The 27,966-nt window shown below is 29.0% G+C and overlaps 1 protein-coding gene across 2 annotated transcripts; it reads right to left on the reverse strand.

Annotated features, from left to right (window-relative positions):
- Nucleotides 1-8: 8 nt before the first annotated feature.
- Nucleotides 9-27,966, reverse strand: LOC142330635 (uncharacterized). Of its 2 annotated transcripts, XM_075376062.1 has the most exons (5): nucleotides 27,602-27,966; nucleotides 12,182-12,378; nucleotides 10,273-10,385; nucleotides 5,015-5,149; nucleotides 9-2,218 (listed from the first exon to the last, which is right to left on the reverse strand). In XM_075376062.1, exon 5 carries the CDS (start codon nucleotides 1,318-1,320, stop codon nucleotides 976-978), a length of 345 nt encoding a protein of 114 aa, XP_075232177.1. In that variant the 5' UTR covers nucleotides 1,321-2,218; nucleotides 5,015-5,149; nucleotides 10,273-10,385; nucleotides 12,182-12,378; nucleotides 27,602-27,966; the 3' UTR covers nucleotides 9-975. The 2 variants fall into 2 exon arrangements, with proteins under 2 accessions (XP_075232177.1, XP_075232178.1); XM_075376063.1 differs by lacking the exon at nucleotides 5,015-5,149.

A 27,966-nucleotide genomic window follows, 5' to 3' on the forward strand; every position in this document is an offset into this window, starting at 1 on the left:
TAGTTTAATTTAATTTTATTTATAAATATAAAAACTAAGTCAAACAAAAACACAAAGAACTCTTAATAATAAACATACAGACAAAAAAAACCTTGAGGCAATTCTTTTATTATATTTAAAATACTGGCTCTGAAGAGCACTGCTGGGTTTGTAATCATTCAGTTAAGCACCCTTCCTCATTAAGAAATAAGTTTTAGGGTGCGTTACCATCAAGCTTTCTGAAAATAAAATAACTTCAGAACAAAATATCCACTTGCACTTTTAAACTCTTCTCTTCAATAAACAAAAATCACTGTTTCACTTATCAATCTAGACCATCCAAAATTTATCTAAAAACAACATTTTTCACTTGTTTATCCCTTTGCTCTGGCGACAATTTCACTTTCACTCCACTCCATGCTTTTAATCTTCATAACGCAACATACAACTATCCATACCCAAAAACTTCTCTTCTCAAATCAATACCAACCAATTCAAAAGTTTGCCCTTGAGACTTATTAACAGTCATACAAAAAGCTAATCGCACAGGAAACTGAAGTCTATTCAATGAAAACCATTATGTACTCTCATCAATCAAAGTTATTCTTAAAATACAAACTGTTTCTCTTTGCTTATCTCCAGTTAAAATTTTGCACTTTGAAACATTAATCTCATTCTTCTAACAATAAGTCTTTTCCATTGCAAAAAAAACATTTTTTATGCTCAAATTTCTTAAGCACATGACAAATCTCTTTTTTCTTCTGTTTAGCCTCCAGAACTACTGTAAGGTGTTACTTCAGAGGATGAATGAGGATGATATGTATGATTGTAAATAAAGTGTAGTCTTGTATAGTCTCAGATCGACCATTCCTGAGATGTGTGGTTAATTGAAACCCAACCACCAAAGAACACTGGTATCCATAATCTAGTGTTTAAATCTGTATAAAACTAGCTGCCTTCATTAGGATCTGAACCTTAGAACTCTTGACTTTGAAATCAGCTGATTTGCGATGAGGAGTTAACCATTGGTCCAGCCCGATGGGCTCTTAAACAAATGACAATCAAATTCTTTTTTAACTTCAAAACATGAGGAGGCAAACCAGCTGGATTATGATTATTTAAAACTTCCATATTCACATTTTCTTTCTCGCCACCACAATCTGTACTCAAATAAGTTTTTTCTTCTTCATCCATCATTGCCAAAACTTTCTCATTATGCTCATTTATTTCCAGGTTATAAGCTGACAAAATTGCTCTGTATCCCATCTCTTTATGATCTTTATTTCTCATGTGTTTCTCCAAATATTTTTTCATACAAACTTCCTTCAATAATGCACTCATTTTTTAAAATAAAATGATCATGTTGATCATTAATTCTTCCATTTCAAATTTCCAACAAGTCACTACAAGTTGCCTCTGCTCAGGGTTTGCTTGCATACTCTGCACTAATTTTCTGTGCTCAAAATGACTCCAAACATAAGAATTCTTAATACACAAATCAATAATTTCAGAATGATTTGCTCTAGCTTTCATGGTCAAAGTTTGTCTAAAATCTCCGCTAATTAATACAAGATTTCCCCCAAAAATTATATTGTTATCTATAATCTGTTTCAACTTCTTGTCTCAAATTTCAATAGGGTATCTCAAAGTCATTGGTGCTTCACTATAATAATCAAATCACACTCTCTCAAAGAAGCCACACAGCCTTTGAATTCATCTCAATCAATGACTGTGATCAAAATACAAAGGCACAAGCAAACCAAAAACATTATGTACAGTTTGTCCATCAGACAACAAAGTCGCTGCAATCATACTAAAAGACGTACTATTCGCATTTTTCTATTTACTGTTTGCAAAATGATTCACTACTCTATACACATATGTCTTTCCTGAACCACCAGGACCATCCAAAAAGAAACACTATGAACCAGAGTGATCAGGATTCACCAAGCACTCTTTTATCTTGTCAAATTTGGCTGATAGTTTGTATGAAAGAAGGAATGAAGAGCAAAAAAGCTGTAACTACTTCTTGATTCACATCTATAACTTCATTTTCAACCATATTAGCAAAATTATCTTACCATTTGGGTATGCTTTCAAACTCTTTCCTTGCTCATTCAATTTATTCTCAATTAACTAATATGTTCTCTCATTCGCTTCTTCATCACTGCACCTGTATTGCTGCTTCACATCTTCACTCATAGACTTCTTAAACTCTTCCCACAATTCATTAGGTTTACTAGGCCAACAAAACAAAAGAATAAATAGCAAACAAACTTCACAATCCTCTAGGAAACTTAAACACAATAGCTTCTTGCAAACACTTTTTCCACTCTTCATCATCATGAACTAAACCCCTTGCCAGACAAGCTTCACCAAAACTTTTGTACTTTATTCCTTTTACATAAATACCGGATAGTCCATTTAAATTGAGCCAAATCTATATCTCAAAAACTACACATTTTAGGAAAAAATTTTTCCCATTAAAGTGTTTCCATTTCAAGGGCGAAATACATCCACAACCTATGTTGCCCTTCATAAGATAAAAGTCATTTCAAGGACAACTTAATTTTTTAAATAGGAACCTATATTTTTTATTGCAGAATCAAATTCTTTGAAAAAAAAACTAAAATTTCATTTCAGACTTTTTTTTTTTACTAAAATTGATAGTTTCTTTAGTTATTCATCTTCAAAAATTCTGTAGGCTTATAAACTGGTGCTTTTAGTTTCATTATGTCTGGCCCAACTGTCGAGTTACATCCAGCTGATGTTAAATATCAAATTAAAGAAAATTAAATTTTAAATAAAAAACAATCAATGCTAACAGTAATGAAGAAGAAAAAGAAGGTCAAGATGTAAATACCAGTGAACTTTTTAAAATAGCCTAAAGTGAAGATGAAGTTGCAAATAACACTTGCCTAAGTGAACGTATTATCAAGGTCGTCAATTTTTTATTACTTTGTTACCTAACAACTATTGATAAATATTAAATTCTTTATTTTTATTTATTGGAAATTATGGAATGATTTACAATTAGTAAAAAAACTCAGGTAATTTTGTTTTACAGGGAATGTCACTGAAATGTTGATCAGACAGTAGCTTAGTACGCTCTGATTCCTTAGTAAAAATACTCCAAATCCTTCTTCTGTGTACAGAATTGTAAAATTGTTTACTGATGCTGGAAGTGCAGGGGCCAAAAATAGAAGCTATCAAAATACTGACAGCAGAAAACAATGAAATAGCAGTGGTTGTCATTATAGACCCTCATGTTAGTTCAAGAATTTCATGGGACTCTGGAATATCAAAAACCAGTGTTCTGAGAATATTATAAAATGCCTGAAATTCCATCTGTACCATATTTCATTTAATTAAGAGTAGTATTTTGTCGATGAGTGCTGCAAAACGTGCAGGTAGATCAAATTTTTTTTTCCTTTTTGTTCTATTTTCTGACAAATCAGGTTTTACTTACCATGGAGCAGTAAACAGACAATATGCATTATTGAGCAGTGCAAATGGTGGCTAAGAGAAGTAGAACATCAACATCCATGGACTGTCAATGTTTGGAGCAGAATCAAAGGCAGTCTATTAATCGGACCGCATTTTGTTGATGGAAATTTAAACAGAAAGAAGTACGCAGAGTTTCTAGAAACTCAGTTGCCTTTACTGCTTGATGAACTACCCTTGGAGAAGAGAAGAACGATGTGGTTTCATCATGATGGCTCTCCTACACACTATTCAATTACCATCAGAGTAATATTGACCGCGAATACAATGATTGTTGGAATGGTCGAGCTGGTCCATTTCATTGGCCTGCTCGTTCCCCCAGCATTACTCCAGTACACTTTTTTTTATGCGGTTACCTTAAACAAAAGGTTTACCTAGAAGTACCAACCTACCCCTGAAAAAATGAAAGAGTGGAAAATAATCATCTGTAGAGGTATCAGGTAAAAAACTCATGCAGTAGAAGGATACCACTTTGAACATTTGTTGCTGTAATTTATGTAGTGTAAGTTTTTTGTAATTATTTTAAATAAAGAGCATTAAAAAAAATTATTAAAGTATCAGTAATTCATTAAACCAAATATTTTCATAGTCTACATAACTTAATTGACCAAAGCGTGCAACACATGTGGCTGTATATATTATACCGGTATATACTATTTGATTAAAAAAATGGATTTTATTCAAATGGATTTTACTCAAATGGATTTTATTTAAGTTAATTCTTTAATTCATTGTTTTTTATTTAAGATTTAATTTTCTTTAATTTAAAATTTAACATCAGTTGGATGTAACTCGACAGCTGGGCCAGACCTAATGACACTAAAGGCACCAGTTTACATACCAAAAGCATTTTTGAAGATGAATAAATAAAAAAACTATCAATTTTAGAAAAAAATGAAATTTAATTTTTTTTACACAGAATTCAATTCTGTAATAAAAAATATAGATTCCTATTTAAAAAAATTAAGTTGATCTTGAAATGACCTTTATTTTACCTTATCAAGGACAACATAGTTTGTGAACATATTTCCCCCTTGAAATGGAAAAAATTTAACAGGAAACATTTTTTCCTAAAATGTGTAGTTTTTGAGATGTCTCAATTTAAATGGACTACTACCTTGTATATATTACACGTATAAATAATAAGTGCAAATAATAAAAATATAATAATATAACAAGTATATACCGGGGACCACCATGAGACATGTACTAATGAATCGGGATTTTCTACTAGTGATCGGTACATTCCGGTGCCTGTTGTCTGAGCATATATTATTACTTATTATTGTACAGAATGACATCAACTTTCTAATAAAGTTTAGAAGAAATTGATGATAAAAATGTTTCACTGAGAATGAATTTAATAAATTTTTGTATGATACACCAGATTTCTACATTATTAATAATCAAATGGTACTTAGGTACTTAATTTTGACTTATTAATACATTATTTTTATGCAGAGGTTTATAGAATTATAAAATAATATATAGTATATTAATTACTAAGAAGTGTACAATTTTTACAACTTACATTATGAATGTCCAGTCTACTTTTAACAATTACTATCACCTTTAATACAAAGCCGGCCTCCCGAGCGGTAGCGTCTCAGTCTTTTTTCCATTGGTCCCGGGCTGGAATCCTGGTTAGACATGGCATTTTCACAAACTAAAAAAATACTTACAGTGAAATACACAGCAAAATTTAGTTTGTTTTGAGCATTAATATTAACAGTAATATAATTTAATGCAACAGAAACCTAATTTGAACCTCTTTCCAGGATATTAAAATTTACTTTGTGATACAAAGTAATGGCAGTTGGGTTAAGGGAGGGTGATATTCCAAGTTTTGGTAATCTTTTTAAATTTAGTTTTTTTCATTTTTCACTTTAAGAATACATTTTCAGAAAAACTCAAATTATAGCTCTAGGATCACATCTGGTGTATTTTGTCATCCAAAAAATTACCTTGCATAAGCCTTTTCATGCCAATGTATTTAGAAAAACATTATCTCTAAATAATTATCAATAATATTTAATACTACGCTCAAAGACATATTTTAAGTTAAAAAGGCAATTTTTAAAAAATTATTTTTGTCATCACTGGAAAAGTTATTATTGCTACTACAAGAAAGCAGTGGCTGAGAATGTCAATTTATTTTGAGTTTATCATTTGCTATTTTGTTTTTGTGGTAACTACAAAAAAAAAAAGGCCCTGAAAATCCCAATACATATATATACTTAAACAACCTTCAGAAGGTTCTAGGAGAGCTAAAAACAAGAAGATAATGTTAATATATAGAACCCAGCGCTAGTTCAGATATAATTCAGAAGGTGAAATTTTTAGTTTACAGTAAATTTCAAGCAACGTTAAGTAAATTTCAGTAAGTGATTAGTAAGAAGCATTAACTACTGCGAAAAAATTATTTGCAAAAGCTGAAGCATTTGAAATACAACACAGTAGTAATAATACTAAATTTAATTTATTTTCAACTGCAACATGAATACATATATTAAAAAGTCATAAGTGATGCAATACAATGCACAATACAAAATATAAAGCACTTAATTAATTTAGCCCACAGTGGTATTTAATCAGTTTACTAAGTCAACAAATTTATCTCCCTGTTATTGATAAAGATAATACTATAGCTGTATATGCAAATAAATTACCTACAAAGCAAAAGTTAGACTGGAGGTAGGAGTCCCAGATCATCAATTATAATTAGAAAAAAATTAAAATAAAAAACTGTAATTTCCTACAGTTACATCGTTCTTTCTTTTTCCTGTTTAGCCTGCAGGAATTATCGTTTAGGTATTACTTAAGTTTAGAGGATGAATGAGGATGATATGTATGAGTGTAAATGAAGAGTATTCTTGTACAGTTTCAGTTTGACCATTCCTGAGATGTGTGATTAATTGAAATCCAACCAACAAAGAACACCACAATCTAGTATTCAAATCTATATAAAAGTAAACTACCATTACTAGGACTTGAATGTTGGAACTCTCAACTTCTAAATCAATCAGCTGATTTGGAAAGACGCACTCACCACTAGACCACCCAGGTGAGTCCTACAGACACACCTAAGCACACAACACAACACTGACACTGACCAGGTGTAAATATAAGTGCATTAAGATCCCACTTAAATTTAAAATTGACAACTTTTTCATAATCTAAATCACCACTGAATACAATATTTCTTCCACCTCAATAATAATGAAAAAGAAAATCCACTCCTTTATGTTAAATTTAAATTGATTGAGATTTCAGGCACTTCTTATGCCACCAGGCAGGCAATTAAAGAACTTAGGTGTTAGAAACAGTAAAGTTTTTTTGAAACAATTTACAATAAGACCTTGGAATTATATAACAGTTTTATAGTGATAGTTATATAATAGGTTTCATTCTCAGTTATCAACACCCAGCATTACAAATACTTTTGTAAAAAAATTAGAAACACTTTATAAACAAAAAGAGATCTAATGGAGAACACAAAATTTTCTGAAAAGACAAGGGGGAAAAAGGGTTCTACTCACACCACACATTACCTGTACAAAAGTTTCTTGCAAAACTATAATCTGAGGAAGATAACTGACATTAGGTGATCCCCCAATGTAATCAATAATTAAATTTTGAATGAATTAGAGCAAAGTAAATTTGATGAAGAACACCTACCAGAAAAGATATATAACATTTTTTAATGCATATAAACAAATATCTCTTCAAACTCTGTGTTTCCAAACTCCTTGATAATTTGTCATCTACCATCAACCCTAAGTATTTAATAAAATTCACCCGAGAAATGATTGAACAGTCACATTGTAATTGAATATGAGCACAATCAACATTATGGTGTATTAATGGAGCTAATAAGCTGGAAAATAAAGAAAATAAAGAAAAAAATAGATATACAGTTTTTAAAACATTCTAGATCAGTATGAAACCTGCCAATATGCTTAAACAAATACTATCAACATTCTTTAACAGGTCTATAAAGATTCTTAGATTCTAGAGCAGTACTATCTGCAAAAGATGTGTCTTTACTATAAAATTTATACAAAACCAGGTCATTAATAAAAATTAATAATAGAATATACCCTTAAGAACTGAGCCCTGTGGAACTCCACAATTCACTTGAAGGATATTGGTCATACAGTTACCCACAACTACGCACTGACTTTTGCCCTCCAGATAATACATAAAACTACTTTAAAGCTATAAAAAATAAGCCTGAAACCTTCTGCTTATCTGCTGAATTAAGTCCAGAAAAAACAGCAGCTATAAAGCTGCTGTTTTTTCTGTATAAACTCAATGCATGAGTTTATACTCATGCATTGCAAATTCAGTACACAGAACCTCCTGAAACCCAATTTAATATGATTAAGACTCTAAATAATTTTTTTAAATTACTTTTTCTAGCAGTTTTGAGAAACAAGAAACACATATCACAACAAAGAAACAAGATATACATATCACAATAGAATTTAATTTTATCATTGTCGGTGGGAAGTAATCATTTGTCAAGGTACACAAGAGACGGAAGAGAGGTAAGTCTATACTGTATTTTCTGTTTTACATTATTATTGTTATATTTTTTCACATGCCCTACGTTATTTCAAATACTAAAAATATTATATAACACTTAGGGTAAATCACTCACACCAATTAAAAAGAATGACACTAAACCATTATCATACAATCTCAACTGTACTAAAAAAAAAACAACACAAAAAACACAGTTTACCTATTCATTTGTGTTGAGGAGCTGGAGGGTGTCGAAAAAGCTATAAAGTGAATTAAAATAAGTGGTTTGTAATCTCTCCTCCTAAACAAATCAACTAGTTGTATTAAAACACAATTTTTATCTTCATTTAGTAACTACATTAACTTACAAGTTAGTAACTTTTGGAAGATACTAAGCAGCTATTATATAGTGAGTTTTAAATACGTTTGTATTTTATTTAACACTACAATTACTTGAATATTTTCAGATTTATTAGATAACAGTTTTTCTATGTATAAAAGCATAAACTCTACCCTACTGAACTGATATCTGGCGTTTAGCAAAAGGGCAAATGTAACAGTTGGAGATATGAAAAGACTATCATTATTATGGTGGTTGAATTAATCCGAAGAATAATTCCTTTCAGCCAACTGATCATTGATTGCCCTAAATAAACTTATTTCACTGTATAATATGCACAGCTCTAAGCAATAGAAAACTACACTTAGTCAGGAAAGAATCAAAGCCTAAACCTAAACAATAATTCTGGTTTATATGTTAACCTCTTCTGTAGAAAATAAGGAAGTGCATTATATATAATTACATATGTATACAAGACGATGGCAATCAAATCAATGCAACATTTTCTTCCAAAGTTCTTTGAAAACTTATTAGAAGCACTTTCTTCAACCGAGTAATTGATCTGAAAGGAAGCTCTATTTTAATGGTTGTCCTTTTATTGAAGAGCTTAAAAAACCCTTAAGTATGTAATTTGAATGTTACCTTAAGTTGATATTGTGTAGGTTGTTTTTATCAAATGTAATTTATTTGTAAATAATACCCTGAACAAACAAACTTTAGAGAACAAGTTCCTTTGATATAAATTTCTTGAACATCAACTACAACAAATGGTATATAAATTATATCAATTATGTAAGTATTCAAAATTTTAAATAATTTAAAAAAAATATTTTTTTGTAATTTTAAGTGTTACACATTTGTCATGCAGTTTAGTAAGCCTCCTGAGAACATGTCCTGTAATCTTATACTTTCTCAATATTAAATGAAATAAAAAGTCTATTTCAAATATTGAACGATGTAAAGCAGAAACAAGTATTAAAACAAGTAATTAGCAGTTACGTATTATAGAAATTTAATAAATATTACTGTTCTTAGTCTGAAAACACAACAAAATTACTGAAAAATGAAACTTTGGTTATTGTTTATATTATTGTTTTGATCAACAATCTTAAATACGCATTGCTGATATATGATCTTTCACTACCACTCATAACTGGTTCCTAAAAATTTGAGGTCTGCAAACCCATGATTAAGCATATCATAAATACATGATTTATTATTTTAAAATAACGTACATTTTTATAGGAAAAAGATGGTATTTTTATAGGAAAACTGGTTTCTCTATTTGAGTACAGCTATATAAAAATAAACTGTATGTTTAACAATATTAATGATGGAACAGAACAGCAGTTGTAAAAAAATCTTTAGAATCGATATGGAAATTTCTGAAAATCCACTTGCTAAAACTACTATCAAATATCAGAAAAAATGTTGAGTGTTTTTATGGTTTATCAGATCTTTTTTAAAAACCTTTAAAAACATTTTGACAAACTTTATTTTGATAAAAATTATAAATGTTCAATGTCTGAACTGCATGACAAATGTGTAACTTAAAATTACAAATTTTAAAGGATTTTTGCTCTGTTAACTGAGTGAATGCATTTTCATTCATTCTGACATTTTTTTAAAACGTTTTGTAAATAATTTGAGAAGTAGTAATTATTTTTAGTATTACGACTTAGGCTGTGCTACACCTAAGATATAATACATCTAAGTCAGGCTTTACTTAACTTCATTCATAAGTTATTGATAGTCAAATGTGTTTCATTTTTATTTCTGTTTTTAATGGTGGTAATATCGTATTAAGCCTGTACAACAAAACAGATTTTATGGCAGGAATATTTCTGTAAATAAAATATTAAATCAAATCTATACCACAAACCAATAAAATTAAGAATTAAATTACAGTGTTTTATTCTCACCTATTTGTAGCAAAACTTTTCCAGAATAAATGCATCTGGATCACTTTTTCTCAATTTTGGGAATGCTATTGACAAATAGAATAAATACATGACATGATCATGATGGACTGGACCTGGAAAACATAAGCCATGAATTTTATTAAGTATAACTAAAAATAAAATATTTTTTAAAAAGCATAACTAGAAAAATATATCATAATGAAAATAAGGATGTGAAAAAATATATATAAATGTAATTTTTATATTTGTCATTTCATGTATTAAATTTACAAATTTATAATTTTTTTCTTATAAATGAACAATTTGTTTGAATATATTAGATAAAACTGCACATTTAAGTGATAAGAGACATATTAGATGTTAAGTAACTTTCAACTTTGGCATCTGCAAATCAAGAAAGCAGAATAAAGCTGGATAACTAAGGTTGAGCTTAGTTACTGGTAATCAGCAAGTAGTAAAAAACCTTTCCCGTAAGTACTAAAATCTCGCCAAATATTCACTAACACATTGTAAACAATTAAATTCATTGTAGCATTCTTTCTTCTCCAATGCAAATTAGCTGAAAGACTTATACTAACATGAATTTTGTGTTTTTTATGTTCAAAATTTTGATGTGTTATTGCCTGCTATAGTATATGTAATATCTAAAGGTGGGAATGTAGTATGCTATGACATCCCCTCCACTGCTCTTAACATCATTCAGCAACTTCCTTCTCCTCACACCAGCAGCCACAGCAGTGTATTCCAAAAGGCACATCAATTAATTTGTAATGACTTGCAATGTATCTAATTATAACATCATAATTATAACTATTAAGTAATGAAATATGTTCTGGTAGTTTATTACAAATAAAATTATTCTTCTGTTCAAGATGTATATCAAGTAATTTATTTCTTGAAAGTATGTTTTTTTTTGAAGTATGTTAAACTAAGATTTTGCTATAAATAAACAATAACAATGACATAATACAAAAGTATATGAAATGAGTTAATTTATTATAGGCTATATCATTATTTTCTTTGACGTAGCATAGTTATTTACGAAAATTAGTTTTAAATAGCACGTACACACCAATAAATAACCAATATTTGTTTCAACTTCGTAGGCCTAAAAAACTACAAAATAAAAAAAATAAACTGAACAAAAAAATTCATAAATAAAATTTTAACGAAATGTGAGTAAAAATAATATAACTATAATCATTATTAAATTTATTTTTAAAAAAATTATGAGTAGGTACTATAGATATTAAGTTCGTACTATAATAAGCTTAAAATTAATTTAAGTAAAACATCAATTCATAATATATTTTATAAATGTAAAATATAAAATGATTTCATACAAAATAATTTACACAGTAGCTCAAATAACTAAATAAATACAGAAGAATAAATAAATAACAGATGAAATAAATTAACGACAAATTCAAATGAATAAATAATAGCAAAAATAAATTAATATGGTAGAACAAACAATTATAAAAATATAAAAACAATAATATAAATACAAGTCCGTTATCATCCCTTTCAGGTCTTTCTTTTGTCGCAACCAGTAACATGTGGTCCGCACACCTTTAGATTTTACACACACTATTACCAACAAAATCTATTTCATTGAATATTATCTCAACAAATGAAAATTCCAGTTTAATTTTTTATGTAATGCTTCACTACAATTATCTTATGAAAAAATTTTGTTGGGTTTTTATTGATGTCATTTTAAATATCATCATTCAGAGATCCAATTGATAGATTATTTTACCTTCGAACCATATCATTGTGTTAGAACAAAATTGAAGAAAAGAATGCATTTGTAAACTTATGTCAAAGTTTAAAAAAAAAAATAAATGTGTTAGAATATACACTATATAAAAACAGTTTTTTTTAAATTCCTTTTTATTCTACATACCTGTAAGGATTGGTAATTCTGAATACCAGGTTACTACATGACTTGCACTTAAACGTTCTGATGCTAGCGTTTTAAATAATATATCAAAACATGTAAATACACCAAATTTTACACTGAAATCTGTAACAAAATATTGTATGATATTTTCATTTGGTTTATTTAGTCCCTCACCACCGCATAAGTTATACTTTCAGTGCCTGAAAAATAAGATTAGATTAGTTGTATAATGCGCAGATTCATTTACTTTCTTTTTCTTCTTAATTAATGTAGACAAGCTACAATCACGTTCTTATTTACTGAACTAGCTGATGATAAATATTATTCTTTTCATTAATTCATATTGTTCACTATCCTTTATGTTATTAATTAAAAATCACATTAAAATGTGCTAGCTAGACCAAATTATATAAACATGTAATCTAAAGATATTTGTATACTTAAACACAATATAATTCAAATGTAATAAATTTATTAAAGATGATAAACAATAAAGTGAAGAAACAATTGTTTAAAGAATATTTCAGTGTTTGACAATTATTAGTGATACAGTTAACATAACCGAGGTATTGCAACAAGGTTGAGATTGTTGTACATTACGGCTATCCACCATTCTGTATTTCTAACATAAAAATTTATTTTGCAGGACTGGTTGTTAATCATATCACTGAAATTTTGTGTACTGCTAAAATACCTAGAGGTTTACTTGTATAAAAAAATGAACCTGATCTCTCAATCGATTTAACAATGGCGGTTTATTTAATGTTATTTTGCTATAAAAAATGATAAATCAATACTCTCAACAGGATTAATTATTTAATTTTTTTTAATTTGCAATGGAAGAGATATGTAATAAGTTACTTAATAAGAATTCACTAAAACAATTCAACACATTTTCTACATACTTCCAGTTACGTACATAACCACATGAGAAAACTACATTTAGATAACAATCAGTAATGGCTCATAGTAAAAATTAGTGAAGGTGCTGTTCCAGAAAATGGTTGGCCTTTGTTTTAAACTTGTAGAACAATATTATAATAAATGTGTAACAATTATAACACAGTTTTTAAGCACAACACACACTGAGTAAAAAAACTACCTTCCACCAGCATGCCGCCACGGTCAGCACTGCGGGAGCAACAGTGCTCTCTCTCTCTCACAGCCTCATGTGCACACGGGAACAACAGCCAAACACCACGTAACTGGAACTACGAAAACAGAGTTCCATACAAAACTTTTTTTTTCTCTTTAAAAGATAAATTTACCAATTTTTTGATTAGTTATTAGATCTCTCATATGGTGCGACATCCTTTACAACAATATCTAAAAGTAAACTGGCATATCATTAAACCTAGATAGTAATTATGCTGTTGTATATTCAGTTAATATAGCTGAATAATCAGAATACCACTAAAACAAATGCAAAACAAGCTATTAAAATCAAAATTAGAACAAAATGTAGCAAGAACTATTTCATACCTATGTTTCGATACATATTTCTGGAATTTTTTTAGGGTTACTGTGAGACCACTTAAAGATTATGTACTCGCAATATAATAAATTATTTTTTAAATAATTCAAAGAAGAAATATTTAATTCACTTTTTTCATTTTCTATTCCTCTGACAATTTTTCCTCCCTGGTTAATAATAGATTTACAATAATTAAAAAGTGATAAATCCAGCTTACCAGCAATTAAAGTAGCCAACTCTACATCTTTTGGTTATTAAACCATCGTCAGCAGAATAGTACTGTTGACAAGCACACAGTCATGACTGTTAATTCATTTTAATGTTAGGCTTTGTTTTATAATATTTTATTCTCCTGATGATGGTTTACAAACCAAAAGATCCATAATGTATCTATTTTAATTGCTGGTAAGGTGGATTTATCACTTTTTAATTATTTTATTACCTCATATCAGCAGAAATCATGTTTAAGAAATTTAGATTTATTTTTATCGGTCTGGTGTAACTAAATACTTTATGGAATGTATAACATCATTCGGAAATTTTAATAGATGCAATGAGAGAAGTACTGTATCCATTATTCAGTTCCACGATTTTAACACCACATAAAATTTATTTAATAATTATCAAATCATTTACAAAAAAAACAGTTTAATGTAAGTGCAACTCCTAAAAATGAGATAAAAAACCTAAACAAACTCAACTTTACTAAAACAGAATTAATATTTATTTGTCAAGTACCAAAATTTCAAAATAAGGATGAAGTAAGGAAGGTATCAAAAGCAGATTTCGCAAGAAAGCAATTTTTTTGGAAAATAAGAGGGCTAGTATCAAAAATTAATTCTGGATAGGGAAGAAATTCTTGCAATTTTTACCTGATCAAAATTGAAATTTTTCATACATTTTAGATTCATCACCCATTTGTAACTGTAGTTGGGAGATATTCTGTAATTACTTAAGGAAATAAATAAAACTACCTGTTTGATTGAAGCTCAGTTAAGCAAGATTGAAGGTGGATTGTGTCTGGCTTCTTGCTACGTATGGTGTCCTGTCATGGTACTCTTCCCCTCCAATGTTCTATTAGCAGTGTTAACTCTACAACAGACACCCCATGTAGTACTACGGCACATTATCTGTTAACTTTTTCTAAACTTTGACGAATAATTTGATTATAAAAGAAGAAAATGTAACAACTAGACAACCAGAAATAAAAATAGTTCTGCTTTTGAAGTGTTATAAAACAGAATGTTGAAAATTAGATTACAATGAAATTAGGCCGAAGAAGTCTAATTAAAATGATTTTGATCAACTGAAGAAATGTGATGATTGTGAAAAATATGACATGAAGATGAGAAGATGCGTGAAAAAAGTTTATGGTCTTAACTTAATTCATTTTGATTTTGGTTAAGTCCATGCAAGAAGGAATAGTGAAAGTAAGTTAAACGTTTCTTACTTTTAGGATTCCTATACTTCTTCTTTTTCCTGTTTAGCCTCCGGTAACTACCGTTTAGATAATTCTTCAGAGGATGAATGAGGATGATATGTATGAGTGTAAATGAAGTGTTAGTCTTGTACATCCTCAGTTCGACCATTCCTGAGATGTGTGGTTAATTGAAACCCAAACACCAAAGAACACCGGTATCCACGATCTAGTATTCAAATCCATGTAAAAATATCTGGCTTTACTAGGACTTGAATGCTGTAACTTTTGACTTACAAATCAGCTGATTTGGGAAGACGCGTTAACCACTGGACCAACCCGGTGGGTTAGGATTCCTATACTGGAAGATAAAACAGTCATGGACAAGACTATAAAATATCCGGACCTTCTAAGGAAATGCCTTTGTGGGTTGATCACTACTTGATTTCTTCATCCACAGTTTTTCCTAATCTTAAATTTCTTTTTTACTGTATAAGAGTACAACGGGAATAAGACAACTGCAGCACTGCATTATTTGAAGACCATTGGTGAAATTGTTTCCTGAATGATTAGGAAAATAACGACTTTGGCAGTGAGATAATCATTAGAAATCATGAAATATTTATAGAAAGAAACTTGTAGATTTACACCAAAATAATGTACCCAGTTTGGGCTCAAACCTATTTTTTTTATAATATTGCTCTCCAGTTGAGCTGTGAAAGTACAACTGTACACTTACATAAACCATTACCTAATATAAACTGGTTTATAAACCCATTTCTTGGAGGAAATCTGCCAACTAAAATAAACTTGATGTACAACAGTTCCATTTGTGTAACTAAAAAATTAAAATATAGCCACAGATCATTTTAAAATAAACTCAATTTTTAAACAGATATATTCTTGATTGTATGTTTGTAAAATAAAATTAAGATTTACAAATAGTTTTGTAATCACTTACAATACATATGACTTGATTTTTTTTTTTGTTGATGAAGTGACAGATCCTGATGGATAGGAGTAGACAAACTGCACGATCATGAATTTTTTATCTAATTTAAAATAAATGTATTTAGGCAGTACTAGTAGTAACAAGATAGTACTAGTAAATACTTAGCATTATATTGACTATACTTGGGTATCAATTTATGAATTCTTTGATTTAGTAATGATCTTATATAATAGGATTTTACAGAATTATATTTTTTTATTTATTGTAATTGTAACTTACATCTTCTTGGGGAAGACATTAAAAAAAAAGAAAGAATATTTTAAACTATGATTTTTGTTTTTAAGTAACTTATAACATAAATTACAATTAAATCAGCTCCATAAGCAAGAAAGAATAGAAACTATAATAATATGTAACTAATGTGTTCAAATAACAACTTTATGTACTAACAGAAAGGTTGAGCAGATATATTGAATGTTCGTAATTTTCTGTGTATTTGTAACTAATAAATTTTATTTCTATTAGAGTAAATAAACATTATTTTTACATAAAATGTACATGTAATCTTATGCAATAATCTTATATAAAAAACTAAGTAACTTAATCGTACGTTCACCTTCCCTAACTCACAAATAGAATCCTTAGCAATGAGTTTACTTCCAAAGTAAAATTTTTTAGACTAATTAATAATTTTTTGTGCTTCTTGTTTGTTCTTATCATCATAAGTGAGCATAAGCTTGGAGCAAGGGAATCAAAATTCTTTATCAGATATTTGCTCAACGTTTAATTTCTTAATACACTTAGGAAAAAATCAGCTTATTATTTTTAACCTGATCCCATTATTTAAGATGCAAGTAGTAATGTTTTTTAACACAAATACTACAGAACATTAAATGCCTTCCATTAATTTTTATTCTATTTAGTTTCTAGAATGACTGCTTTTAAGGAAGCTTTTCAGATATTGAAAGTGATAACAGCAGTAGTAGTATTTTGTATTATTCAAGTACTTTTACTTTTAAATTTGTTTCAAATAAGAACAGGAACAAGAACAGATTTAGACTAGTGAAAATAAACATCTTTCATATGACTACAAAACTAAATCCTTGACACTGATATAAACTCACATCATCTGAAAAATAAACTGTAATACAATATTTAACAGTATTTTCCTGTTGTTATAAAATCTACCACTATCTAAACTAAAAAAAACATCTCTGACCAAACATCTCAAGTATAACCGTATAAATTCCATTCAATAATACTTTGCTATGGAGATGAATGTTCTCCCTTTTGATGGTGTATCTTTGTTGTCAATTTTTTTACATCATTTAAATAAATAGGATTAATGAAACAAAAAATTAATCCTAAAATTTATTTAATTTTAAAGATTAAAATTAATTAATACTTAATACAATTATTATTTTATGTAAAGCTAAATAAATAAATTCTTTATTTAATTTCTAATTACAAAATCAGAATTATTAGGCTTTACTTACTAATATTTAAATATAATATATGTTTTGCATTGCGAATCATGTATTAATGAAAAATATTTGTAGAAATCACATCAAGGTTTCTAAGTCAATCTGTACTTTACAGAAGAGATAACAACAGGTGATTAGCTATAACAATATATATTTCAACATAAGATTGCGCACAAGTGTTAAAATGATGATTAAAATTATTAAAAATTAACATTTAATCAGAAACTGAAGTATAAAAAATTACATTAATTAAATTATTACTATAATTAACATCTTTAGCAGTCCATTCATGAACACTACAACCTTTTGTTGCATATCCATATCAACAGAAGCTATAATTTTTTTTTTTTATATTATTGTTTAGTTTTTATAATGGCCAAGTTTTGTAGATAAGTAATCAAGACTTTAAAATTGCTTTCAGAGGAAATCAGTTACAGTAAAGTTTACTTTAATGACCACGTCATTTTGCCATTGTATGAAATTTAGCAAATGAAAAGAAATTTTTTCTAAAACATTATCATAATTTTCCCTGTGTGAAAGCCATTTAAAATGTTGTTTCATATGCAACAAATTGTTAAGAACTGTGGTATAATGTATACTGAAATGTTATAACCAAAAAAGAATAGACCAGTAATATCAAACATTAAAACACTGTTTCATAATCACTTTTTGGTTCAGTAAAGGAATTTTATCCTTATACTTAAGCATTGATCGTAAATTGGGGATTATAACCATGATTACAATCATGAACTGAACTGATAAATCAGAGTCATCTGGAGTATTTCATTTTAATTTCTACAAATTTTATTGCATCACTATTTTTGATTTTCTTGATATTAGGTATGATAATTAACCACTTTGTAGTGGCCAAAAAATATTTTTTTATATTTTTTAAAGATTGTTTTCTTGAGTAATAGACTACTTCCTAACTACCCAACAGGTAAAAACAGCCATTTTCATCACTTTTTCCATGAGCTGTAGCATTCCTATTTTACATCGTACAAAGGTCAAAAAGGGCCTTTTGAAAAGGATAAAGATGGAACTTCATCTTAATGTACTCAAAATTCAATTTGTTACATAACCAAATCTTGTAATGTTTACTGAAGTTACATTTACAATTTTTTTTTTTCAAATTTTGGGTCCAAAATAAGTAATGAAAGGCTTAGGAAAACAGGCCTGTTTTTTTACCTTTTAAATCTTAGGTTCTAGTGGTACTTATAAAAAATAATTGGACTGTAACCAAGTGTCCTTCGTTAAAAAATATGGCCGCCAAATCATACGATTTTGAAAATGTCTCACTTTTGGGGCACAAAACCACATGTGGGACAGGTGGCAAAAATCTGAAATGTTTACAGCAGCAAGTATTTTTTATGTACTTTAAAACCATATAAAATTTATTCTGTTACTCAAAGGGGTTGATGAGTAATGGAGCCAACAAAACTGCTAAATACACCCTTCCTTCTAACTGTTAACAATGTAAACAAAAAAATCACAGCATATACCTTTTCAGATAATAATGTAAGCCTAATATACAAAATATTATGATACGTCTATAATGAGATAGCTTATATTCTAGATAGTTTGTTACTTAAAGTATGACTCAACACACAAAATCATGTTTAAACACGAATGCATGGACATGAATATTCGCGTAATCCTGAATGTAAACATTGTAGAAGGCTCAGATACAGTTTTGATTTCAATATGATATCTTGCATTGTTGCTAGTGTTAATACTGTGGTTAGGTAATGTACACTTGTTTACAAAGTAATTTTATTAGCAGTGAACTTCTCTATTATGCAATACCATTTTTTTTTAATTTTATTAATTAAAGAAATTCTTATTTTAGCTGTAGAGAAAGTGGGTTAAGATAATGTGGGGTGCAATTGGTAGTTTTATAATTTATACTGACTGTATTTATAAAAATGGATTATGGAGTGTTCAATTGTCATTCACACTGAAACAGTATGTAACAAATTTACTTACAATACATCTTCAGTATTGCACGAGATTTTAGAGTTTACTGAACAGCAAATTACATTGATATCTTTAAGAAGTGGATGTACTAAATCAAAAAATATCTGTACTTTTCATAAAGCCGAATATTTAGATAAATATTATCATATTAATGGGAAATATTGCGCTGACCAATTTAGTTGTCACAATAAACCGGTTAAGAAATCTTTTCAAGAAATATCTTTGATAATTTCAACAAGCAATCAAAATTTAAAATTAATTCCAGGCTGAGAACTGTGTACAAAATTCTTAAACAAAATACAAAAATCTCAAGGTGATACAGAAAGCGAACCGGAATGTCAAGATATATTTGAGCCTAAATGCGTTATATTTGAGTCTGTGAATAAAGCTTGTTCAGCACTTGGTGTTTCCCTCATTAAGTTTCAAAAATGATCAAGCAGCACAAAGAAACCAATTTTAAAAAATAAAGTTTCAAAAATAGCTGTCAGTTACCAATAAATTAAACCATTCCTTTGTTTTAAATATTTCTAAAGAAGAAACTAGTTGAGTACCAACAAAACTATGCTGATTTAGGTAAGGTTATGAAGAAGTTAATCATTAAAATAAAGGATACAATGAAAACAGTTACATCAATCCAGGAAAAAATTAATATTTTAAGTTTATTACCGAGCAGCTACAGCATTCAAAAAATTCAAAATGAGTTTAGTGCATTTAGCCCATCAATACAAACAAACAATTAGTTAAAACAAGTGGAATTTTGCCACAAACTAGCAAAAAGAAGCCCAGTCACGTAATTGATGAAAATGTTATTAAATTTACCAGAATGATGAGCACAGCCGAATGATGTCAGGCAAGAAGCATTGTGTTCCTGAAGACAAGCTGACGGGATAAAAATTAATATTCAAAAAAAGGCTTATCATATATAACTTAAAACAAATGTACATACCCTTTAAAGAAAAGCATAATTTAAAAATTGGTTTTTTCAAAATTTGTCGATTTAAGACCTAAATTTTGTGTTCTGGCTGGTGGGTCAGTTACTCACTCTGTTTGTGTGTGTGTCACCAACCAAAATGTGAAACTCATGTTATCTGCTCTAAAAATGATTATAAAATCTAAATCTGATTATAAAATTTTCCTTTTAACCATGGTATGTGATGCATAAAATGAAATGTGCATGCTGTCACTGAACTGAAAAAAAAATTTTTTTTTTTTTAGTAATAGACTATTTTCTAATTTGCTAACAGTTAAAAACAGCCATTTTCATCACTTTTTCCATGAGCTGTAGAATTCTTATTTTACATGGCTGGAATTTTTTAAGGCAGTTTAAGGTTACAGCATGAAGGAATTCTACTTATTCCAGAATGTTGAAAAGATGACAGATCAAACATAAAGATATTAAACTTTCATCAAATGGAAATTATCATCTTGCTCCAGTTTTGATATAGCTCATAATACCAATCATTTGTTGTTCCATGTGCTATTTATTCATGGATAATGGAATTGAAATGATAACAGAACAAAATGGTTTTCTCCCTCTCAATTCTTTATGTATTAGCAGTGATTTCATATTGTCAAAATTTACTGTTGTACCCATTGTTCAGTATCATATCCTCTCCTCTTTATTTCTCATAAATAAACATATTAACATATTAATTTAAACATATTAATTTAAATACTTATATATAAATTAAATAAATTAATATGTTAAATATATTAACTCATCTCTTCTTCTTTATGGTAAAGAAGTTTACCAGTTGAGTATGTGCTGTAAGCTAAATTTAGTTTACTGTAACGTATGTGCCAAAATATACAGTACTGTATTTCGTGCAGTTCTCATGACCATTTCCATTCATCGGCGTATTGCTGCATCAGCATTGTGTTGTTAGTAGTGTAAAGAACATTGTGCTGTCAGGTTAGTGTTGAAAACTGGTCTCACTACGGAGGAACAGTTTTCACAGTGGAGTATTACTTTTGCTCATATGGAAATGGCAATCAAGGCAGGCCGGGTTTGAAGTTAGTGGCAGAACAATATCGGGAACAATTTAATAATGCAGCACTGAACACCACAGTTATGCTGTCTATCATCACAAAATTTTATCGTACTGGTAGTGTATTAAGGCAACAGAAGGGAAGATCTCGTAGGCCAGTAACTGTGTCTACAAATGAGAATTATGGACGTGTAGGCAATCAGATTTTGGAGTCACCTAAACAAAGTCTTCAACTAACATCCTTGAAAATGAACATCAGCAATACATTACTTCGGTCATTGTTTAAAGACATAGGTGGCTTTCTATACCGAATTCAGGTTGGATAACGATTGACGAACCAAGATATGGATGCCAGGGTTGTGTATTGTGGAAGATTTTTGGCCACGGTGTACAAGGATCCAAATTTCTTGCTCAATGTGTGGTTCTCTGACGAAAGTCACATTCACTTGTTCGGTTTTATCAATTGCCAAACAAATCGCTTCCTTGGTTTCTAGAGGCCAGATGTTATCGTCTAGAAACAGTTACATAGTGAGCGTGTGACGTACAATATCAGCACATGGTATGCTTGGTCCATATTTCATTGAGGATGATAATGGTATCTCTCTTACTGTTACCCAGGAACATGGTGGTCCAACAATATATTCAGGATTTAGGAAGATTTTTGTCGTGGAAGGATCCTTCAGATGGATAGACAGTGGTTTCAACAGGACGGGCCGACCAGCCACATCACTTGACAATCTTTAGCAATGCTGCAGGAAACCTTTCCAGAACAAATCATTTCCCATGGGACTGAGTTCAACTACCCATCACATTCCCCTTTACCTGATGCCTACATATAGGGAATGTTAAAAGAGAAAGTGTTCAGCTGTGCAGATCCATGCAGAACTATGCATGCATTACATGAGAAAATCATCTCGGTTTTCAGGAATCTGCAGCAACTTGTGTTCCAGAATATGTTTGAAAATCTGCATGATCGTTATTAACAGTGCCTACAGGATGGTGGTGCGCATTTTGAACATTTATACTACAGGAATAAAAATAAAAACAATACAGAATAACACAGCTCCCGTACTGTACATTTTGGTGCATACCATACTTTATTATTTTTCATTATATTGTTCAGTTTACATTTAAGATACATACAGTCATGTTCGTCTACATTCATAAATTATAGGTAACGATCTAATAATATTAAACATAAATATAAATAAAACACGTAAAAATTAATAACACATATTAAACTATATTCTAAAAGTGTAAATAATGTATTTATTTAATGGAAAACTGAACCAGTGCATTACAGTAATAGAATAGTGAAAAACTAAGACAGACACTATTCAATAAACAGTTTTGGTCCTCCAACCATAGATTTAAAGTTTTATTGTTATTGTTCAAATTTCAAATTATATAAACTGCACGTTATATTCTTCAAATCTTCAATACTAAAAACATGTTTAATACAAAAAAGGAATTATTTAAGCAACAAATGGACTTGGGTTGGCAAGAATGGATATCTTCACATCATGAAAGTAATATCAATTCATTTTATTTTTATATTTAATCATTATTGTTTTGATTTATTGTATTTATATTGTTAATTGATGTATTTTATTAACTTAAGGTTTTTGTATATTATGGATAAAGAATAATTGTCATAACACAAGACTTTTGTGTCACTATAATGATTATAATGATATGAAATTAAATATAATTATCAGTAACAAAATAGTCATTTTATCAAAATGGGTAAACAAAGTATAACGTATAAATCACATAACAGTAATTATAAAGATAATGATGTTTAGTGGCTGTAATTATAACAATATAATAAATTTTTTAAATATATCCATAAGAAAAAGAATTATTAGCATTAGGTTATACAAATTTAATAGTCAAAAGAAAGTCGAGTAGAGAATTCAGTGTGGTAGATTTAACATTGCCTACATCTTCATTTAATGTATTGGAAGAAAATCTTGATGACCTTATGAATAATGTTTATAAAACTGCTGAACAATTTATTGAAGAAAAAATGACTGAAGATTCTGATGTTCTTCAAAAATTTGTTAAATCTGATAGACCACCTCTAGTTTTAAATAATAACTTACATACTAATTTGTATGTAACGCAAAGATTAGCTAATGTAGAATTCCATAAAAAAAGGTTTCAGAAGCATTAGCTATTGTATGTGAAAATTACTCTTCTATTAGAAGGGACATTTTACCAGAAGTAAGTTCTGGTAAGTATGTTCTAGTAAACATAGAAATCATCAATTATTAAACAACCTTTTACTTATCATCAATTTTACTTATCAACCTTTTACTTATCATTTAATCACAAGTTGTGTCTAAAGATTCACAGCTATTAGATAAAGAAAAAGAAATATCAATAGAAAAATCTAATGAAAACAACAAACTTAATTGAATAAGAAAAAATACAAAAATAATAGTAATAATAAGCTTAATAATTAATTAAACGTGTAATAGTAGGAGTAACCTTAATACGTTTAGCTAAATCTCTGATTAATTCTAATTATAATCCATATAACTGCAACATCAATTATTGCATGTGAATACCTATTAATGAAAGTTTATATATCAAGTTAATTATCAAGACTGTTCTCTTAAATTTAAGCTCAGATAATGCAAACGGTCTCCAAATTTGATATTAACAGTAAGTTGAATATTATCAAGGTAAATATTTTGATTATTAATGCAAACTACTAAATTGGCCAGCTTTTTACAGTAATAATGAAAATTTGTATAAAATAAAAAATTACATTAATAAGAAAAATCTGAACATTCTTTAAACAATTCTAAAAATAAAATAACTTATGAATATAATTTATATAATTCAGAATTTAATGAAAAGAATAGTTTCCATGAATATCAATTGCTTGTAAAAGTATCAATCGAGCTAATCGAATGATTAATGAAGAAAAATGTAGAAAACAAATCTTTGAGCATTTTATAGTAAACACAGTAACCCACTGGGTTGGTCTACAACACGTCTTCGCAAATCAGCTGATTTTGAAGTCGAGATTTCCAACATTCAAATGCTAGTAAAGGCAGTTATTTTATACAGATTTGAATACTAGATTGTGAATACCGATATTCTTTGGTGGTGGGTTTCAATTAATCACACATCTGAGAAATGAACAACCTGAGACTGTACATGTCTACACTTCACTTACACTCATATAAACCATCCTCATTCATCCTCTGAAGTAATACCTGACTGTGTTTCCTGAAGGCTAAACAGAAAAAAAAGTAAATATAGCAACAATGCCATCTAATCATTTAGTAACAATTAAAAATAACTCAGAAATTTTGGGTAATGTTAATCATCATGAATGATGATGATGACCTGATGTAAGAGGATAAAAATGCTGAACAAACTGATGAAACAACTAGTAAATCATCAAAAAGGATACTGATTCTGATATTCTAGTAAGCCATTAAAAATTACTGTATAAGGTCAGATTACTTGGTGAATAATAATAATAATATGGAAAAATGACTTAAAGGGAAGAAAGGATTAATGAAATTATGATTAATATCATTACTGATGAGTAGTCACTCATATCTCTGGATGAAGTTAGAAATGTTTATCCATAAACATCCACAATCTGGTTGACAGCAGTATATATATTGAACACCAAGTATGTTGTGTTTCAAAAATAAAAATGCAATTTATTCCAAGAAGAAACATTCTAATAAATTATTAAATCATAAGGAACTGTTCCAAAACTATTTGAATGGTTTATATGCAAAGATGATTACAAGAAATTATTTAAAATATTATTTCTGAAAATGGAATTGATAGCATAAATTATTTGAATCATTCTTTAATTAGTGTTAGTTATGACCTGCAGTATTTCTTTCTAAAGATCAACTTAGCAAGCATATAGAGCATCACTGCAAAACAGATAATTCACTTAATTACCTTATAATATAAAAAGAAAGAAATGTATAAAAACAAAATTTAAGAATACAGGATAGGAATTTGATTCACATATACAATACAATCACTTAACACTAGAAAAAACAGAAACCATGTTTTTGTTCTAAAAAAAATACTACTTCTTTTGCAAAGATGCTATTCATAATAATAATATAACAGTAATGATATTTTAAATATAGCTATTTCTACTATTACTAATGGTATTAATACATTTGAACATTCAGTTATACAATGTAGACAAACAACAAAAAATTAGTAAATAGAGTAATTGATAAAAATAATATTAACAAATCATTCATGACAAATACATATAAATTTAAATAATACAAAAATAATATAAAATCTATAAATGTTGTCTAAGGCAGTTAATTCATTACTTTGTATTAAACCAGCTCCAGATAGTTACAATAAGTCAAACATTAATCCATACAATTGATGCAAAAACAAAAAATGTCAGAACATGTGATGTTGATAATGAACTAAGAACAGCAGTTTGATTGTCAGTGGAAGGTTAATGAATGCATTAATGAAATGTATAATTAAAGATTTGACATCAAAACTTGGTGCAACTATTGGTTTACAGACAGATCTGCTAGATTCATTTGATGTTCAAATCATAGATTTTGCGTTGATGTTGTTGAATCGAGATTCATTGATGGAAGAGTATAGTGCAGCTGACATTAATTCTGTATTATTGATTGATGGTCCGTTTTCTAATTTGAGCTTTTACTTGGATTTATGATTTGATTCCACCTAAGTATTTAAATATGTTTATTCATGATAAAATAATATATGGAAGTTCTTCTGATTCAAAGAATGATATTTCCATTATATTTAATATACTTGCTTTAATTCCAAATAAGATTTATTAAATATTATAAAGTGCAATCTTGAAATTGCATTATGACTACAGGACACATGTTATCAGTTGATGAAATGATAAGGGTTCAATTCTTCTTATAGAGCAGTATCTTATATCTGTCATTCCATTTTGTATAAATCTACAGATTGGTCATGGAAGTTTGGAAATACATGGCAAATGTTTAAAATGATTTTAATTTAAGGGCACTGTAGATCCCAACTAACACAATGTTAACGTTGGTACACTTTTCTGTTGAACCAAATAAGGCACATACCTAACTTCTTTTTTTTTATAGGTTATGTTTTACAAATTTTGAATGTACAACTTTACAAATTTGGTGGAAAAATAAAATTTTGGTAATTAAAAAAATTTCCCACAGGCTAAACTGATAGTGGATTTTTCGTTACTAGTACATACATGATAAAACTCAAGCCTAAATTGCCTGCCTCATAGCTGCAACAGTATTTTGCCTGATTGCTAAGCATAGTATGTAAGTCACCTTCCCACCAATAGGTTTTCTATAAGAAAGGTTTTTCTTCTGGGCTTTGTGTTGGGATTTTAATGCTTTTATCAGGTGCCTATCCGCTTTTCAACGTGCCCAACACATTCTAGTTTTTCAATTGATAATATTAGGACCATAGGGAAGAGAATTAGCAACAGTCTAGAAGGCAGAAGAATCACCATCACCCAAGTACTTGACATATTTCACACTCTAAAGCAACTCAAAGCACTGAAATATCTCTAGGTCCCTGTCACCTCCAGTCTACCGCTTCCAACAGAGTAATTTGCTTTGCAGGAATCAATATGTACATTTTTTAATTTCTCTGGGCACAGTGTTTCGAAAGTACAGACATGTACAACACTTTGCCTGTAGCAACAGATCTTTCCATTACTACACCATTGAGAAAGGTATGGCTTCTTTTTTGCCACGACCCATTGACTGGAATGCAAAAATATCTCTACTGTCAAATTTGTTAACAACTTCTTGTAGAGCATTCTTGCACAATTTCTGCATTACAAAACCTAAAGCAAATTCATGCAGATGATACCTATCAGGAGGAAATGGAAGATTCAGTATTCCAGAAATAAATCTGGCAGCAGTTCTACCTTTGCCAATTGCTCAAAAACCTTGCTCTAATAAGATTTATATTGAAAAATCTCTTTTCAGCATTTTCTTAAACAAATGTTTGTTTGCAATTAAAAAACTCAGTTCAAGCTTAACAAGGAGGACAAAAAAAAATTATTTTTTCAGCAAGACAAAAATAATATATATAATAATAATATATTCGTGTAGAATATATTTACTTACTCTGCATGCTGCAATCGTTTTCAAAGATTACAACATTAATTCACCGATATCAACAATTTACATATTACAAATCACTGGACACATTTTCATAAAATCAAAAGGATTTTATAATTTTTCCGCAGTTGGAGACAACAGAAGAAATGATAGGGTTGTTGGCGTCTTTATAATTGAACCCACTTTTCGTTTTTTAAAACAAAATTTCAATCTAGACATATTAGACTAAAAGTGCAAATATTTACATTATAAAGAACGATAATATTAATAATACCAATCCACTCTGATAAATAATATCGACAACGGCACAATTCTAAGAAAACACACAAATTAAATAACAACGGAATGCTATGCTCTACTAAATAAGGTTA

This window comes from Lycorma delicatula, chromosome 9, assembly GCF_047948215.1.
Source record: "Lycorma delicatula isolate Av1 chromosome 9, ASM4794821v1, whole genome shotgun sequence".
NCBI lineage: Eukaryota > Metazoa > Arthropoda > Insecta > Hemiptera > Fulgoridae > Lycorma > Lycorma delicatula.

Excerpts from the sequence above, each read along its gene's own strand:
- LOC142330635 (XM_075376063.1), bottom strand. The coding sequence starts at position 1,320 with ATGAGTGCATTATTGAAGGAAGTTTGTATGAAAAAATATTTGGAGAAA.